The sequence below is a fragment of the Adiantum capillus-veneris genome, chromosome 22 (genome assembly GCF_014529385.1).
Source record: "Adiantum capillus-veneris isolate H3 chromosome 22, ASM1452938v2, whole genome shotgun sequence".
Classification (NCBI taxonomy): Eukaryota; Viridiplantae; Streptophyta; class Polypodiopsida; order Polypodiales; family Pteridaceae; genus Adiantum; species Adiantum capillus-veneris.
This window is the reverse complement of record NC_140952.1, coordinates 82,892,011-82,910,195: the sequence shown is the minus strand read 5'-3', so window position 1 is coordinate 82,910,195 and position 18,185 is coordinate 82,892,011. Positions and strand designations below refer to the sequence as shown.

Below are 18,185 nucleotides of genomic sequence, written 5' to 3'. Positions count from 1 at the left end.
GGCTCTCCTCTTACGTCTAGTAAGAGTACCTGTCTGTCGGTGCATCTGTCTCTCAGATATCTGCCCAGTAATATGCTGTGCCCTAAGCCTCTGATATAGTTTTCTGCACTCATCATCATACCATCTATTCTAGGGCATCGTCCCAGATCGTGATGTGTCGTTGGAGTGCCTGGTCGAGGGAAAGCTCTCGAGCGTTGCTGAGTGGAGTATGGAGGTGAGTGCGGAGAGTGGGGCGTTAGGGTCTAGCTGGCTGATCCCTGCGTACACATGGTATCTGTAAATCTCAGAAAGCTCCTCACTGAAGTGTATAGTGGTATGCTGCCTGGGGGACTGGGGGGGTGGTGTCGGTAAACTGGTCCTGAGAGAGAGGCTGAGATATGTATGATCTGCGCCAATGGGTCGTGGTGGTATGGTAAAGGAGCGTACAATATCCATGGCCCCTGTGGAGCCTAAGATGTAGTCCACTGTGCTCTGGCCTTTCCTGCCTCCCTGTCCTCTCTTGCCTCCCTTCTGGAAGCAAGTGTATCCACCTGACATCGGCCAACGGGACATCCCATTGTAGATCAAGAGGTGGTGCGCTGATCCTAGTGCCAGTAAGTGTGATCCGTATTTGGTAGAGTCACTCTCTGTCCTCTGATGTCCTCTCTAGTCCCACATCCTCCGCTGCTATGGTATGGAGTAGGGTGGAATCATCAAAGTCATACATCTCGCACTGTCGGCTCTGTTTACGGGCATTGAAATCACCTACAAGTAGGATCTCTCCCAATGCCGCGTAGTGTAGGAGGTCCTCCGAGAGAACCGAGAAGGGTGAATGTGACTGTGGTCCCTCCTCCTCCTCCTCTACCATACTCTCATCGGCATCCTCCTCTAGTGGCTCCTCCTCTGTCATAGATGCTTGTCGTATCTCTGTATGGTCTGCGAAATGCGACCCGCGCGGGGGGAAGTAGCACAGTGCAACATGTATGGCTCTGTCTGGGGCTAGCTGTATCCTCACCCACATGAAGCGGGCCTGTACATCTCTGCTCACTACTGTGACCCTGTCCTGTAGCTCTCTCCTCACTAAAAGAGAAATCCCCCTTGATCCTCGTGATGTTCCCTGCCTCCCTGTGGATCGCCTGTATGTGGACTCCCAGTGGTAGCCCCGGACATGTGGTAGACCTCTCTCCTGGCTCTCATGTGTCTCTGTCACCATCACAATGTCTCTCCCCTCCATCACCTCCTCGAGTCTGCCTGGCTGAGTCCATAGGCATCCGTCACAATTCCATACTCCGAGTGTGATCTCATGTCGTGTCGCCTCCGTAGTAGACTCCGTAGTCTCATAGGCCGCGAATCCCTATGTGATGGGTTTTCCATCTATGAAGATTCGTCCATCTCTATAGAAAGCCTTCTTGCCCTCTTTCCTTGCTTGCATGATTTTGGGCATACAAAGCTTTCGGTGCTCCACTTGTGTCTTGGTGAGATCCTCTCAATGCAATCCTCTTCTTTAGGAAGGTGATTTTGTCCATGAAGTCTTTGAATTGTAGCATGAGCACCCTCTTTTGAGAGTCTTTCCCTACCCTCCATGCTTTGGTGAAAGGGGTGTTGGTGTACCCAAGTTTGGCACACAATGTTCTCCCGTCACTTTCCGGTGATGATCCATGCTCCTCTTTGATACCACTTACCCTTACATTGAGCATACGGGCTTCTCTCATCTCCTTCTCCTCGAGGGTGGCATGCATCCATAGTGTCTCTTCATGCCGCTTCTCTGCCTTTACTTCCTTTGTGATTTTTTTACGCACGACATCCACCCATCCTTCCTTGGTGGCCTCCATCTTGGCCTCCATGGCTTTGGTGAGCTCCTTGGTTATTTCCTCCTTGATGGCTTCCTTATCGCCCTCATGTATCTCCCCTTCTTCCTTGAGTTCTTTTGATGCTGCCATTTCTCCCTTCAAGACGTTGACCTCCTCTTTGAGTCCCGTGATTTGCTCCTCTATTTGCTTCTGCTCTTCCTCCATTTGCTTTATTTTCTCCACCATCTTGCGTACCTCGGCATTCAATGCCTTGTCGGCCTCCTCCTTGGCTTGTGTGACCGCCCTTGCAATCATCTCCTCCACTTCTCTCTTATCGAGAGGCGCCATGTCCAGTTTTTCCGTGTTGGCTTCCGGCAATTGTGTCCCGGTTGTCCCAAAATCCTCAATAAGCCATACAGAACCGAATGCGATCCGAGTGTTGGTGCTGGTAACTCAGTGGGATTCCCAGCAATAGAGCAGCTTCCTGGAGTCTGGAACCTGAATCAGTATCTTGTTCGTGTGTGAAGAGGGGGATAGCTGGATAAGGTTACGACTACAATGGCGTTGATTGGATAGCTATGCGTGGACTGCGTGTGCAAAGGTATGCTGCCAACGGGCTGAGCAAATGAGTAGAGCAGCGAGAAGGGAGATAATAGTGCGGGCAGCGGGTGCACAGCCTGATGTAGCAGGACAGTGTGAAGGTGAACGGGGGGGAGGTGGCGGGAGTGGGCACTGGCGGGAGCTCGCAGCAGCAGTGGAGATGCAGGCTGAGGGTGGATTACAGGACAGGGCAGGGCACAGGTGTGAGCAGGCAGGGTGGCGGGCAGAGAGAGAGAGAGAGAGAGAGAGAGAGAGAGAGAGAGAGAGAGAGAGAGATGAAAAGAAATGAAATGTTATATTAACGTCTTCGAAAGGACAAAATGACCTATGAGACCAATCTGTTACAAAATGGTGAATCTAATACCATGTCTGGGTACAAAAGAACTAGAACAAAGATTCTACCAGTAGAATCCATCCTCATCTGCGCTCTCGACGTCGACAGAGTATGGCTCGAATCCTCTGCTGTAGTCTCCGTCGATGTTGTGTAGCCCCTCTCTTCAATCGTGGCCTTCTCGATCATCGTAGCTCTAGTGCTCTGTCGATGAGAGTGCTGGTAGTGGTCGAATGAGTGTGGGCTGAGCTCTGCAGTGATGGCTGCTCCTCTGGCTGTCCCATATCTAGTGAAAAGAAATCTGTAATCCGTCTCTGGGACTGGCACCCTCATTGACAGGGCGATTGAGCTTAGGAAATCGAGATGACCACGACCGAGATGCAGAAGCACACTTCACCGGAGGAGACTACAACAAAGGATTAGAAGCATTCTAGCCAGATACCCAGAATGCTCCTAAGAAGTTTATTTGATACTTTGTATTTAGTTTTTCACATTTATTTTCACACTTGCACACTTTTCACACTTAGTACTTTAGTACTATGGTACCCAGACTTTGTAACAGATTCACCACTTTTGTATCAGTTTGGTCTCATAGGTCATTCTGGCCTTTTTGAAGATGTTAATATAACATTTCATTTCATTTCATTTCATTTCTATCTCTCCCCAGTAAAGTGTCTCTATATCTATGTAACTCAAGTAGATATAGCCCAAGACATCTCTGATCCTCATAACTCATGACCCTAGAGAAAGGACCGAAACCCTCTCTGAATAAGCAGCGGAAACGGCCCCGTATCTCATAGTACACTATGCAATGACATATGTAATGGAGCTTTGTCTCTGTCTCTAGCTGGCATAAGTGGCATATCCTGTTGTCTGCTAGTATCCCTCTGAATCTACCAGTTTCAATCTCCAGCTGATGTGAGGATGTGCATATATGACCAATGGCACACCACAAACGATTGAGACATATGTGTGTCCATGTAGCAGGGTTGAATCACAAACCCATCTCCTGTGAGGTGGAGAAGATTCTCTCTATAGAAAGCCATCTTCGTGCCCAATCCTGTGGCGTCTCTATCCATGTCCTCTTGGTATCCAGCTGGGTTAGGTCCTCACGAATGGGTCTAGTAATCTCCACCCGTGTAAGAGAGATATTGAGGGTGCCTAAAGAGAGTACTGGAAAGGGGGCAGCCTGTCCATGGTGAAGCCATGCGTCTGAAACCATGATGTCATCTGTGCATACTAGCATGAAGTGTTCCCGTGAAGAGCTAACTGTTTGGAAGACTCAAGGGCCAGTCTAGCATATCTGTCTCTAGTAGTATCCCACAAGATGTGCACAAACGAGACTGATCTGGTAAGCGCCTCAATCTCCATAGGAGGGGCAGCTAGCTCTGCTCAAATGATAGCGTGGGGTACGGAGGCCTTGCCTCTAATCAGTCGAGAGATCATAGATACCAAGTGCCTCTCCATACGTCTCCAACCATCCTGGCCTATAGAAGGTCCCCATATCTGCACCCATACAACATAGCTGAGGCTACTAAAGTTTCTAAGAGCCATAACTTTGTCCGAGGTTCCTGGAATTGAACCTGCGAACACATCCTCTCCAAGCCTCCCAAGGCCGCAAAAGCTCTAGTCAGCCTACTCTCTTTTGCTCTCCCCAAAGAAAACCTCGGACAACCCCAAGGTAAGTGTATGCATTTGTATACTCTACAATCTCCTGACCATATGTGAAAGTTGGTGCTGGTCTCTTGATCCACTGTGGCGTGGTGTTAAACACCATAATTTTGGTTTTACCAAGGTTTACAAACAATCCACTATCCTCTGCAAAACTGTGTAATGCATCCAACTGTCGCTGCATACCCTCTGGTGAGTCAGAGATCAACACAATATCATCAGCATATAACAACAATGGGATCCACGTCCCTGCCAGCTGGGCACCTCTATCACCCTCTTTGTCAATGTAATCAGACACCTCATCAACATACATACCAAAATAAAAATAAAAAAAGTAATAAATAAATAAATAAATAAATAAATATATATATAGAGAGAGAGAGAACTAACACTAGATTGGGTCCCAAACCCCCTTCTAAGGGGCCCCCCAGTCTATTGCTAGAGAGGTATTTGCTTTAGATTTGAATTTTGCACAAATGCTGATATAATGGATCTAGATGTTGAGATGCTGATGGAATCTTGCATTGGATACTTAATTATGAGAGGCTAAGGGCTGAAATCTGAAAACACTAGGGAAATTTGGCTGGTCTGCAACTGCGTGGCTGATTTGCTAATGTCGATGACGATGGGCTGAAAACTGAAAATGCTGGTGCTGATGATGAGTAGGGAAAAAAACTGCTGACGCTAGAGGATCCAAGGGCTTGAAACTGCAAGCAACTGATCTGCTCCCAAAACGCTAGGAGAGCTGTTGATGGATCTGGCGACTGTAGGCTGAAAACCCTGATGGGCTGAGGTGCTACTGCTTGGTACTTGACAGAAAAACGCTAGGCTTGTTGCTGATTTGAGGGCACTGTATGCCCATGAGGGTACTCAGAGATAAATGAAGAAGAGAGCCCCACGCTCTCTTTATAGGTCCTGGAATACTGGGTTGAGTAGTGCCAAAAGGGATTCCCCACGAATTTTAAATGCTGGCCACTTGTTAACAAATCATAAGTAAGTAATAAGAGTTGCAATTCTAAACGTTGGTGTCCTATAATGTGCACACTCCCTAGTGCCTACACCGAGCAGACACTGGCAGATGCTCCTTTGTGGTTAGAGCGTATGCAACTACCTAAAGTGCTTGGACATGCATGTCCTACGAACAGGCTCACGAAGCTGTCTTAAACCCTAGAGGTGGGAGTCACAGCTTGTCCACATGCACTTAGGGTTAGATGTGCACATGACACCATACCATGTTTCTGTGAAGAAAACGGCATGCTATTTGCAAGTGACGGATTAGGAACGGATTCTTATAGTTAAATTTTGTATGCAACCATTGAAACTTTATGAAGAAACGGCACAAAGGAAACAAGATTGGGTGCCTATGGAAATGGAGTTTTCAATCTGATAGGCCTTGAAATGAAGATTTGTTACTATGCCACCAATCTTTGGAATACAATGAGATATGCCCTTAGTAGGAGCTTTGTTCTAGCTATCATCCTCCTTATATTGGCTGTGTTTGTGTGTTTGGATCCCAAGTCACTGAACCATCCTTAATTTGAACCATCCTTAATTCTTGGCTTGATGATCAAGTCTCTAGAACCTGGTTTTGGTATGATAAGGCTACATCAGATCCCACCTTGTCATTTACAGAATTTATGTATTCAAGGCAACTCGAACCACCTCCAAAGTCTCCTAGTTTTATAAAAGCAATCATGTAACATCTGTATACACATCAACAATGATGAGAAAATCATTACGTGCTTTAGCAAGCATAGTTTGGTAGAGTATTCCTCGTGAGAGACCAATCAATTCTTATTATAGGCTTTCTTAAAGTCAAGGAATATATTAGCTAGAGAGTGTTCATGGTGTTGATTTGATTTTTTCATAGAACGTATACTTACCATAAATAGTAGTGTAGTCATAAATAGATGTGTGCCACATGCCATGGTGTCAGTCTTTGCCAATTTTTCATGCGCCTTTGACAAAAGAATGTATGCTTATGTGTGTGTGTGCGTATGGTGTGTGTGGTGTTAGGGAGCATATGTTAATATCTAGTTCTATGCCCACTATTGGGCACTGACGATGTTAGTGGGGATGTCGTGGTATTTAGTCAATACTATGCATGATGGAGCTGATGGTTATATTGTCTTGTGGGCGACTACCACGGGTCTTTACCTTGCACTTTCCTTCAAAGGTGAATCTGGGGTATATAAAACTTTCATGCGCCTTTGACAAAAGAATGCTAGGCCTCTGCTGTCCAAACTAACTTGTCTCTAGAGGCATAATCTACCCCTATCCTTCATAAAGTATGTAACCACAGTGTCTTTAAAACTACTCAAAGGCAATAAAGAATGCCGTCATCAAACCCTCTACTCCAAGGGTTTTTGGCCTAGCTCAAACCATGTCTCTGAAGCTATAGTTTATGTTTTCTTTGGAACTTGTGATTTTGACTAGGTTCTCACGTGTCAATAGTATATTAGTGACCAGCCACAGCTATTGCAACGTTATCAAATGCAGCGGTTCTGGATAAAGTTTTTCTCTTCGGCGAGATTGTATGTTTACAGTACTATTATGCAGGCATTGATTCAATTTATTTAAGTTGTAGAATAACCCAGTGCAGCGTAGTGTCTTAGCAATTTTAGACAGTGTCATAAAATCTAATATCTAATATCTAACCAACCCAAATGATTTTCTCATATTAAATTGATCACTTAATGTGGGAGAATAAACGGGAACAAGTGTTAAGATATAGACATGTGCTTATAGATCTATCTGAACACGGGGCCAATGGTAAAGGGGCCCAAATGAGAGATGGTCTATCAAAGAGCAAGGCTAACAAATGGAGCATAAGACCTTAGGGTTAGCTTCATTGAAGACCTCCAATAATGTGTGTAAAAGGACTTTGACCTTAGGTAAGCTAGGGCTGAGCTTGAGGCGCGGGAACCTGACCCAGCTCGAGGTGCTTGTCTTGCTTGTCATGCTTGATGACTAAGGTGCTTGAGGTGCTTGATGATTGAGGTGCTTGAGATGCTTGAGGTGCTTAATTATTGAGAAGCTTGAGGTGCTTGACATGCTTGAGATGCTAGGGTTGCACTTGAGGTGAGAACCGAGCCCAAGCTTAAAGTGCTTATGAGCCAAGCTTGTGGTGGGAACTGGGCCTATGCATGAGAGGCTTGAGGTGTCAAAAAGTCAAAGATTCAATCCCTATAAGGAGGGGGCGAGCCCTACATGAGGGGGGATGAGAGAGAACACCCACACACTCACACAAGGCATGCATGGTACAAAGAAAGCAAAAGGGACACTTGTCAAGTTCCTCCTCATGTTGCCCTCATGGTGTGCCTGAAGCCTATTGGTTGGCCACCCAAGGGGTTCAATAATAATTTAGGAGATTTAATTAATTGATTTAGCATTTATCTAGCCCTCTCTCTCAAAGGGGAAAGGGGGACACTTGTCTCAAGGCTACCCTTGCTGCTTGTAATGCCTCCTGCTTGTGATTGGCTAGGCCTAGAGGGGTCCAATGAGCTTCAAGCATGAGCTACAAGGGGGGGTCGACCCAAGCAAGCTAGGGGGTTGCTTAGGGGGTATACTCACCCACACACACTAACAAACACTCTCAGTGTGTGCTATGCAAAGTGCAAGATCTCCCTCTCCTTCTCCAAGCAAGTAGAGGTTGAGAGCCTACACCAACACTCTTGGATATGGAGTGCAAATCCAACCAAGAGCCATGCTTCAATGCTTAAGCTTGCCATCTCCTTCTTCTTCATTACTATGCTATTATGTATGCTAGCAACAAGAGTTATGATAAGTGAGGAACTAATTCTTTCTCCTACGAAATGTTTCTTCTTCCTCTTCCCTACCCTCATTCCCTGCTAGCTCTCTCCACCTTCGAAGGTGTTTGAGGTCTTGGGACTGACGCTTCAGATAGTTAAAGCTTTCTTCAAGTATGTTATGTTTGTGATGGATGAAGCTTTCCATCTTCATTGCATCACCTAGGTCACAAGGAACACAAAGATTGTATTGTAACAAGTCTCTCTTAATGGGAGAAATCATAATACAAATGCCTATTGGAGGGGGGACTGGCTCCACATAAATCCAGTCCTCAACTGTTGTCATGTTCTCTAAATTCTCTCTCTTGCAAAAGTATTGTTCATGCCAAGTTAACTAATTGCTATGATTATGTTGCTATCTTCAACTATGTTCACCCGCTATGCTCACAAAATCATTTCTCAAAAGTACTTTCATTAATTTCTGCTACTCTCAAGTTAAATAGGCCAATTCCATTACAGACAGACATCGAAAATTATTTTTTGCTTGGAGGCTGAAATTTCTAAGTTTTCTTAGTATATTTTAGATAAACTTTGCGCAAATCTATATTTGACCTTACTTTTTTCTATGCAGCTTATGAAGCTTATAAGGCCAAGCATGACTTCATAGTGGTCGAAGGTGCAAGCTTGAAGAGAGCCGGAGATGACGCGACAGTGTTAAATGCAAAGATTGCGGCAACATTAGGTTTGCCAGTTCTTATGGTAACTGATGCAAGAAAGGCAGCCAATGTTGGGGAGAGGAGGATAGTAAGATGGGATAAGCTGGAATGGGAGCAAGACATTGCTTTGAGTACTCAACTAACAGCCTCTGTCATGAAACGGAACTTTGTTGAAGTTCTGGGGTCAGTGATTCATCGCCTTCCAGATAGCAAGAGGGGTGAGACCTTGTTAAGTGAACATTTTGAGGAGCTCAAGATCCCATATTTTGGAGGAATTCCAGAGGATTCAATACTGAAGCGCGTCAAGGCAATACAGAAGCTCAGACAATATTAACATTGTTGCATCCAGTCAAGGAATTCTCACACCTTTTCATTCTTTTATTTTCAGGTTGATGATATTGTTAGCGCTCTAGGAGCTGATATCCTATATGGAACTCATGGAGCTATTGCAAAAGCAAAGGAATCAAGTAATTTCATTTCCGTAGTGCAACAGCTCTCAGATGCCCTTGCACATATCAAGATCTTGAAGGATGCAAAGGAGAGCATAGTCGTCATCACTGATGCTGCTCGTCCAGACATACTACTTGGATTGATTGCGGTGCATCAGTCAGATTTGTATCCCGATTTATCTGCTATCATAGTTGCTGGTGGTAGCACGCTGCAGCCAGAAGTGGAGATCTTAATAAAGGTAGTGCCTGGTTAGTGGAGATTCTAGTAAGTTTGGGAAAACCTAACGAGTTATTCGACCATAGCTTGTTAATTGGTTTTGCAGATTGCAACTCAAAAGTGGTGGAGATTAATTGTTTGTGCTTTACCATGTTAGTAGCATCTCTATTTGTGTATGTAAGCATGAAATTTATAGAACAAACCAAGTATAACAACAAAACAGCCTTTTGTAGGCTATGGTGAGCATTCTCTGTGTGTGTGTGTGTGTGTGTGTGTGTACGATCAGAGCACAGAGGGCGGGGCTCAGGAGGAGTGGCAGCGTTATCCAGGGAGGAATTGCAACAATTGATACATATAGCGCGTAGGGATACACAAGCTAGGTACATGTGGGTGAGATTGAGATTAGAGACTAGTAGATATCTTTACATTGCCATTTGCTACTTTTCCCCGAGTACGTCAGTATATGCACCACCTAGAGGACAATCCCCCTTCTCTATTTTGGATGATGACACATGGGAATTCTCTAGAGATGGCGACATTATCATCCTAGGGGACTTCAATGTTAGGACTGCCCATCGTCATACGGTATTTTATGATAATTCAGAGAAGATGCTGAGAGAGATGGATATTGCTGAGATGGGCCTATCCAGAATATCAGAGGATGGGAAACATACTGAGTATGGACGTGTAAGGTGCAGCGGAGTGAATGTTCGAACTTTGCTCAAGATGAGTGCTCCGAATTGTGCTCAAGGTTCCTTTTATTCTTATGGAAGGGAGAGCCTTCCATTCTTAATGAGAGAGTGCAATGGATACAAACAAAGTGAATGGACATTGTGTGTGAAAGAGTATGAGACTGAGAGATAGAGAGAGAAGAGAATACGACACCCGAGACGTTGTAAAACCCTCCTCCGAAGGCCCCACTCTCGTTGGTGAGAGTGGTCTACTATTGATTGCACAAACTCGTACAATGGGATGACTGAAAACTAATGCAAGTCTAGGCTATGTCGAGGTCAACGACGGGGATGACGAGATCGACACTAAGGCTGAAAATGGATGCAAATTCACTGCTGTCCAAAACGCTACTGGCTGAAATCTGATGCAACTTCACCGCTGTCCAAAAACGCTACTGGCTGAAATCTGCTGGGATTAAAACGCTGATTTGGGCTGATTTCTGCTGGCTGAAACTCACTGGTTTTTAGGCTGTCAAACCGCTGAAATTTTCTGATGCTAGGCGATGCTGAAAACGCTAGGCAAAGGGGGACGATTTGGGGTTTCTTGAAACACTAGGGCTAAGGTTGTCTGGCGATGAAGTCTTGATGGAAAAAACACTAGCACTGGGGAGGCTATGGCGATGGCACTGCTGAAAACGCCAAGGCTTGGGAGGTCTTGCTTGAGCGGAAAACGGCACCAATGGTGAGGGAGTCCCGCTTGAGAGAGAGGGGGGGGAACCTGTTGCCTGTGGCCTGTGTTCTCCTTCCTCTTCTGCCAAATAGTGCTAGACTTGGTTTGCTTATATATTATCTTACCCAATTTGCCCTACTCAGTTCCCAACAAAAGTCACTTAAAATAATAAGTGAAAAATGTCAAAAATAGGAAAAATACACAGGAAAATTCCCCTGAAAGATTCTGATGGGAATGCTTATGATCATGCTGTGTTCAACCAGAGGATATGCATCTACACTAAGTGCCTGGGCATGCACGGTCTGCGAACAGACTCACAAAAATGCCAGAACACTTCTAATCTAGACTGACTGGACTGACGGAACCCTTGTTGTGCTGTAGCTTGTCCACGGACACATACGGTTGGATGTGTCCCGTGACATCCCCTCCTTTCTAAAGTGAGGTACTGGTACCGAGCTGCATGGCTTCCTTGTAGTCTGCCAACAACTTTGGCTAGTCTTTGAAAAACTCTTCGTCGACCTAGACCACTCTCGAGAGTGGGGCCTTCGGAGGAGGGTTTTACAAAGTCTTTGGTGTCGTATTCTCTTCTCTCTCTATCTCTCTGTCTCATACTCTTTCATGCACAGTGTCCATTCACTTTGTTTGTATCCATTGCACTCTCTCATTAAGAACGGAAGGCTCTCCCTTCCATAAGAATAAAAGGAACCTTGAGCGTGGACATAATTTTGCATTTGCTCTCCCATATGTACACAGATATGGATGCTGCAACCTGAACACAAGACGGCTCACTGCTGCTGCACGCTCCCCCCCCGTTGCGCCATCGCTGCCCTTCACCCCCCCCCCTCGCGCTGCCTCCAGCCCCCTCAGCGCTGCCCCCTCGTCCACGCGCTGCCCTCCTCGCCCTCGCACTGCCTCCTTCGCCCAGCCCTGCCCGCCACCCTCGCCCTCTGCCGCCCGCCGCCCGTGCCCCTAGCTACCCCCAAGTCCGCCGCTGCCCCCCTTTCCCTGGCCGCTTCTCTCCTCCGCCCCCCCCCCCCCCCCCCCCCCCCCGCAGCCTTTTGAACTCTTGCTCGCCGCTTTATCCGTCCCCCCCCCCCCCCCCCCTTGTCCTCTTCGTTCCCGAAGGTCTTCTGCACCTGGCTCTGCAACATTTCTTCTTCGGATAAGTGCTTGGAGTGCTCGGTTGCAGATTTTCCTCACCGTCCGCTTCTTCGACTCAGCAGTAGAGACAGATGGAGGCTCCAGCTCCGCCATAGAGGGACTCACCTGAAGCCCCCTTGCCCGACCCCGCTGAGCCCACCATTCGACTTGCTCTTTCGCCGACAGAGCAAGCGAGCCTTGCCGCAGAGGTAGAGCGCTTGCAGGCGACTTCTGTCATCTGTAAGGTTCTCGAAACCCGTCCTAGCAGAGGAGAGCTGCGAGACCTTCTCCAAGCCCGCCGTCTCGCAGAGGTGGGCAAGATCTTGGATGTCCAGATTCTCGGACGGGGGTACTACTAGATCGAGTTCGAGAATTCCGAGATGGCCTCCAAGGTCATAGCTATGAGTCCACTTGGCCATCCGAGCATCACGTGCCCACTTTCAACAGTGGCGACATGGTTTTGACCCGACCTCGGATGTGCTAGTAGAGGAGGCAGACATCCCCATCTCAGTCTGCTTTCCGGGTTTACGGAGGGAGTACCTTCCACTTCTCTCCAGGATTGGCTCCGCCATCGGGACTGTCCTGGAGTCACCTCGTACGGCAGCATCAGTAGTTGCCAAGGCGGCTGGTATCCCTTCAGTTCGAGTTTCGGTCAGAGATACCCACACGCTCCCGAAGGTCATCCTTCTGCCTCGGGTGAGTGGGGGTTGGTTTAGACAGAGTGTGGAGTACTCGCGTCTCCCGAACCAGTGCTTCATTTGCAGACAGATGGGCCACCTAGCAGAGGCCTGTCCACGGAGGACACCACGACCTGCACCTCAGCCTCAACCCCAGCCTCAACCCCAGCCTGCCAAGGCTGGGCCGCAGCCACAGCCAGCGGCACAGCGCACAGGTTCAGAGCCACCCTCCGAGCCTGGGGCTCCAACAGAGGAGGGGTGGCAGCAGGCCCGTGGCCGTCGATGCCAGGGGCCACAGCGACAGCCTGGCACTGAGAGTGGCCCTCAGGTGCCTACTCAGCAGTAGTGGGTTCCCACGGGGAACCGCTTTGGTCCTCTTGAGCAGGAGGAGCCCCCTACGCCAGCCTCCACCTCAGCTTCACCCTCGCCAGCCGCCCCACCTTTAGATTTCCCCTCCTCCTCCACATCCCCTCCCCCGTCCTCTGCTCCCGCCTACTCCCCTCCTCCCCCACCTGTTTCTGTCGCCCCACCCCGCTTCTCTTCTCCTCCGCCCCCCTCAGCTCCTTCTCCTCCTCCTGCTCCAGTACCACAGTCGACTCAGGAGACTGGTCCCTCGCCGGCGGCTAGGAGATCTCTTTGCAGCGCCTTTGCCACGAGTCGGCTAGCGAGAGAGGGTCAGCCCTTCTTGCGGCCCCCTCTGCAGATTCAGACATCTTCCCTTGTAGCTATCCCTCGTGGTTTGACGAGCATTGACCTCCGATGCCGCTGGGATTTCTTCGACGACCACGAGGCAGCCTGCTTCAGGGTCCACGCTTTGTTCCTCGCCGCTAGGGGAACAGAGGCCTTGGACTCAGCAGTTGGTTTCTCCTTCCCCCTCTGTGGTAGGACCGAGACAGAGTGGTCCCTAGACTCAGTGGTGGGATGGTTGCATACACAGGTTCTCGAGTTTTCTCACCACATGGGAGAACTTGGAGTTACAGATTTGGTGCAGACTTTGTGGCCACTGGCCAAGTTTGCGGTGACACCCCCAGACTCAGCAGGATGTAGGCACATTGTGGTGTACTTTTTTGCTGATACGCAATGTTTTGCCTTGCTATGTATACATTCATGAGGACTCCTGGACAGAGGAGGTTGCTTTACGCACGGCTCGCTCTGCTTGGGCTTGGGCCAGGCACTCACTGCAGTCTCACCTATCTAGAGGACGCTCGGATGCGGATTACTCCCCATCCAAGCCAGCCTCGAAGATAGCCCGTCTTGCTGCTGCGGCGGCATCTATTCTCTCTCGCTCCCTATGAGGATCGTCTTGTGGAACGTGCAAGGACTAGGTGGGCCCCAGTTTCAATGACAGCGGGGTAGATTGCGTCAGGAGCTTCAGCGTTGCCTTGTGGGAGGAGAGATTGATCTCCTTATGCTTCAAGAGCACCATTTGTCTGAGAGCCGCATTCGGCGATGTGGTTAGATTTTGCGTGGACGGTATGATACCTTTTGGTCAGCTGCTTTTGGACCTGGAGGCATCCAGGGTGGGGTATGTATGACTATTGCGGACTCATTGCAGCAGGCCATTGTGGACAGAGGGATTATTGTGCCAGGTAGGGCTCAATGGATTACTATGCAGCTTCAGGGTGTCCTTGTGGGCTTCCTGAACATCTATGCGCCCAATGTGGCGAGTGCTCGTGCAGAGTTTTGGTCACAGATTGTCGAGTCTTTGCCACAGGTTGACCATTGGTGTGTAGGAGGGGACTTCAACATGTTGGAGGACCCTTCTGACAGGATCGGAGGCAGCCATGCTACTGTGCATGGAGTCGAGTTAGCAGCTTGGGAGAGGTTGTGTATGACTTTGAGGGTCTCGGATACATGGCAACATTCTGGCTTTGTGAGGCCTCCAGAGAGTCTTGCCTTCTCTAGATCGGACCGCAGAGTGGGAGGAGTGAATCTATCGCGGATAGATCGCTTCTACACTAGTGACCACTTCAGTGACTTGGGGGGCTCAGTGGACATCCTGGCAGGGACATCCTTCTCGGACCATGCACCAGTGATCCTCACAGTGGCAGACAGGCAGAGGAGTGGGAGCACGATGCGTCGCATCCCAGAGCGGGTCTTGTTGGACTCAGCACTCAGAGAGAGGGTAGAGGCTCTCTGGACAGAGGGCATGGACAACCAGGCTCTACCTGCAGACAGAGTGGCCTTAGGCCTAGCTCAGCTTAGCCACTTTTTTCTCCAGGAGTCTCTGGCTCGATGGGCTGCAGCGAGAGAGGAGGAGCAGCGTCTCAGGCGAGGCATTGCTTCACTACAGAGGATGCAGGAGCAGCATCTAGACAGTCCATGGTTGGAGGAGCAGTTACAGCAGGCTCGACAAGAGCTTGCTTGCACAGAGGAGAGGCGCCATGAGTTTTCCTTTCACCGACAGGCAGCTCAGTGGACTCAGGTGGGTGACAGAGTGACAGATGCTTTTTTTGAGACAGTGGGACCTCGGCACTCGCATGCCAAGGTCAATCAGTTGAGGAGACCCGATGGGTCAATTGTTTGTGAGCCCGAGGATATGCGTGCAGTTGCTACTGACTTTTACCGTGAGTTACTGTCGGCTGAGCCCCAGTCAGAGAGACAGGATGCATGCAGGGAGCAGGTTTGGGCACAGATGCCTTGTCTTGTTACTGAGGAGATGCGTCAGAGGCTAGAGATACCTCTTCAGCTTGAGGAGCTGCACACGGCTCTTAGGGGCCTCCCTCGTGGTAGCTGTCCAGGTGAGGATGGGCTGACTCCCAGTTTCTTCTTGGAGTACTGGGACCTGCTTGGCCCAGATCTTTGTAGTGCCTTTCAGTACATTCTGCACACAGGAGTGATGCCGGATAGCATGAGTGAGGGCCTGATTTACCTCATTCCAAAGGAGGGTGGCTCCTTGGATGAGATTCGACAGTGGCGCCCCATCACCATCCTAGACTCGGCCTACAAAATTCTTGCCAAGGCTCTGAGTTTGAGGATTCAACCACTTTTGGAGAGCCTTATACATGGGACTCAGACAGGTTTTGTCAAGGAACACAGTATCCTTGAAAACATCTTCACCTTTTGGGAGGCTTCTGCCCTGGCAGGACTCCGTGGGGAGGACCTTGTGATTCTTCTTCTCGATTTTGAGAAGGCATACGACGGAGTTGACTGGGACTTTCTAGAGGGCACGCTACGCAGGATGGGCTTCTCAGATGCTTGGATCAGAGGGGTGTCAGCTTTGTACAGACAGACTCACAGTCAGGTGCTTTTGGTAGGTGAGCACTTCATGCTCACACGATCGGTCAGACAAGGTTGTCCTCTTGCCCCCTTTCTCTTTCTGTTCTATGCGGAGGCGATGAGCAGATTTTTGGTGTCACAGCAGGTTGGTCTGAGGGGCTTAGCACTCCCTATACGGGGAGATGAGCTTCTGGACGCTGAGTTTGCCGATGACTCGGCCTTGTACTTAGAGGGCCAGGAGGCCAATTTACACAGATGTGAGCAAGCTTTGGAGACCTTCTGCTGTGCATCGGGCGCACTGATCAACTGGATAAAGACAGTGGCTTTCTCGGTTGGGGGTGCTCCTATGCCAGATGGGATGCCAGGAGAGGGTTTCAGGTGGATTCCTCCAGGGATTGCAGTTTGGTACTTGGGTTGTCAGGTTGGTTTGGACTTGTCCCCCGAGCAGCAGATTGCTCCTCTTCTCCTGTCCATCAAGAGAAAGCTGTTACATTACATTGGAGCTCAGCACGACTTTCGTTGGCTGGTAGAGTAGTAGTTGCCAACCAGGTGTTGTTGGCGACTATGTGGTACATCACTTCTTGGTGGATCTTCTCGAGTTCTTGTATCAGCCAGGTAGAGAGGCTGATCAGGAACTTCCTTTGGTCAGGTCGCGACACTCAGATTGCCCGAGCCAAGGTGGCTTGGTCGGTCATCACACTTCCTTGTTCTTAGGGAGGGCTTGGGATCATTGATCCAGCACAGTAGAGTAGAGCAGAGCCCTTCTTGGGAAGTTCGTCGTCAGAGGACTTCTTCCAGGCGAGGAGCCCTGGAAGGAGTTCTTGCTTCAGAGGCTTCGTGCCAGGGTGCCTCAGTCAGGAGGCCCTTAGCAACCTTCGACCAGATGGATCTTTACAGAGCTGCGCCGAGTTGGTTTGAGCAGGAGACTGGAGGACCGATTTGCTGTGAGTTTGCTTCGATCTTGGGAGCTCTTACGGTGTGGCCTAGAGCAGAGACCGCCGACGTGCATGGAGGAGCGCCTACGGCAGCCCTTCGTCTGGAACCCCATGGTTAGCACTCAGAGAGGCCACTTGGTTGGGAGTCGGCCTCATGTTTCTTGGGGTCCCATGGCAGCTGGTCCAGCGCGCTCTCTAGGTGACTGGCTAGAGTTCACAGGTTTGTCGGAGGAGGTGCAAGCTGTCCAGCTACAGGGCATGAGAGGGGTGCAGAGCATGTGTCAGGACATCTCAGAGTCAATTCCAGCTGAGTGGCTCACGCCTCTCGAGCCAGTAGCACCCCGGTGGATGGGAGCCTTCACACGACTGGAGGTTCTCATTTCAGTCAAGGCTTGCTCAGAGACTGTCCCAGCCCTGTTCTTCGAGCTTCAGGGTGGGGGATGATTATGGCGAGTTGCAGTAGAAGCCCCGTAGGTAGCAGAGTGCTGTTTCCAGAGGATCCGAGTTGTGAGCATCTGTGGGAGGACTTGCGTCATAGACCCTGTCCCAATAGCTCTTGAGACAGGACACTGGAGGCTATGGGCTTGGGAGTGTTGTCCACTGGCACGAGTACAGTGGGATCCTGGTGAGTGGCTATGGAGGGACCCCTTCTCTTCTGCAGACCGCCCAGGAGTCCCCTTCTTTCAGTACACTGTTCGGCTTGGACGTCATATACTTGCAGCACAGAGAGAGGCCCGCCCCGCTACAGCACGTCATTGGCAGGAGGAGGGCCTCACAGTCGAGTTCTTGGCAGCTTTTTGGCAAAGGCTGTGGGACTCCAGACAGCCGAGGCGAGTCACCTTGTTTCAGTGGCTGGTCGCACATAGAGCCATAGCAGTAGGGAGCTGGCTTGTGCATAGTGGTCTCTCGGCCACATGTGTAGCTTGTGACCATTTGGTGGAGAGTCAGCGTCACTGTCTTTGGGACTGTCCCTCGGCCCAGCAGGTGTGGCTGCGAGTTCTTCGGCTGATGCCTGCTCTCTCCACGGCTCGACAGTACACTTGGGGGGCAGCGGCTTGGTCCACCCTCACGGGCCCGGCACTTCAGTTTGAGCTATCTTCCACTAGTAGGATGATAGTGATACAGGGGGGGCGACCTACACTTCACCCTGCTACAGAGCTTACTCCACTGGAGTGGTGCAGTGAGAGAGAGGAGTGTTGGGAGCTCATCAGTGGCCTGACACTTTGGTTCATCTGGCGGGCCCGTTGTTTCCGCATCTTTGAGGCTTGCCCTATGCCACCAGCAGAGACTGTTCGTGACTTTTGGCTAGAG

The 18,185-nt window shown here is 49.5% G+C and overlaps 1 protein-coding gene across 5 annotated transcripts in view; it reads left to right on the top strand.

Moving 5' to 3' along the window:
- LOC147429685 (uncharacterized) overlaps positions 1 to 18,185 on the top strand; it is a 180,380-nt gene that overhangs the window by 25,295 nt on the left and 136,900 nt on the right. For all 5 annotated transcript variants that reach the window (XR_015185896.1, XM_086495936.1, XM_086495938.1 and 2 more), the window contains exons 2-3: positions 8,752 to 9,143; positions 9,225 to 9,524. Coding sequence is in view for 4 of the 5 variants with exons in the window: in XM_086495936.1 (XP_086352062.1) it covers positions 8,752 to 9,143; positions 9,225 to 9,524 (692 nt within the window). In the remaining variant the exon portion in view is untranslated. The remainder of the gene's footprint in view (positions 1 to 8,751; positions 9,144 to 9,224; positions 9,525 to 18,185) is intronic.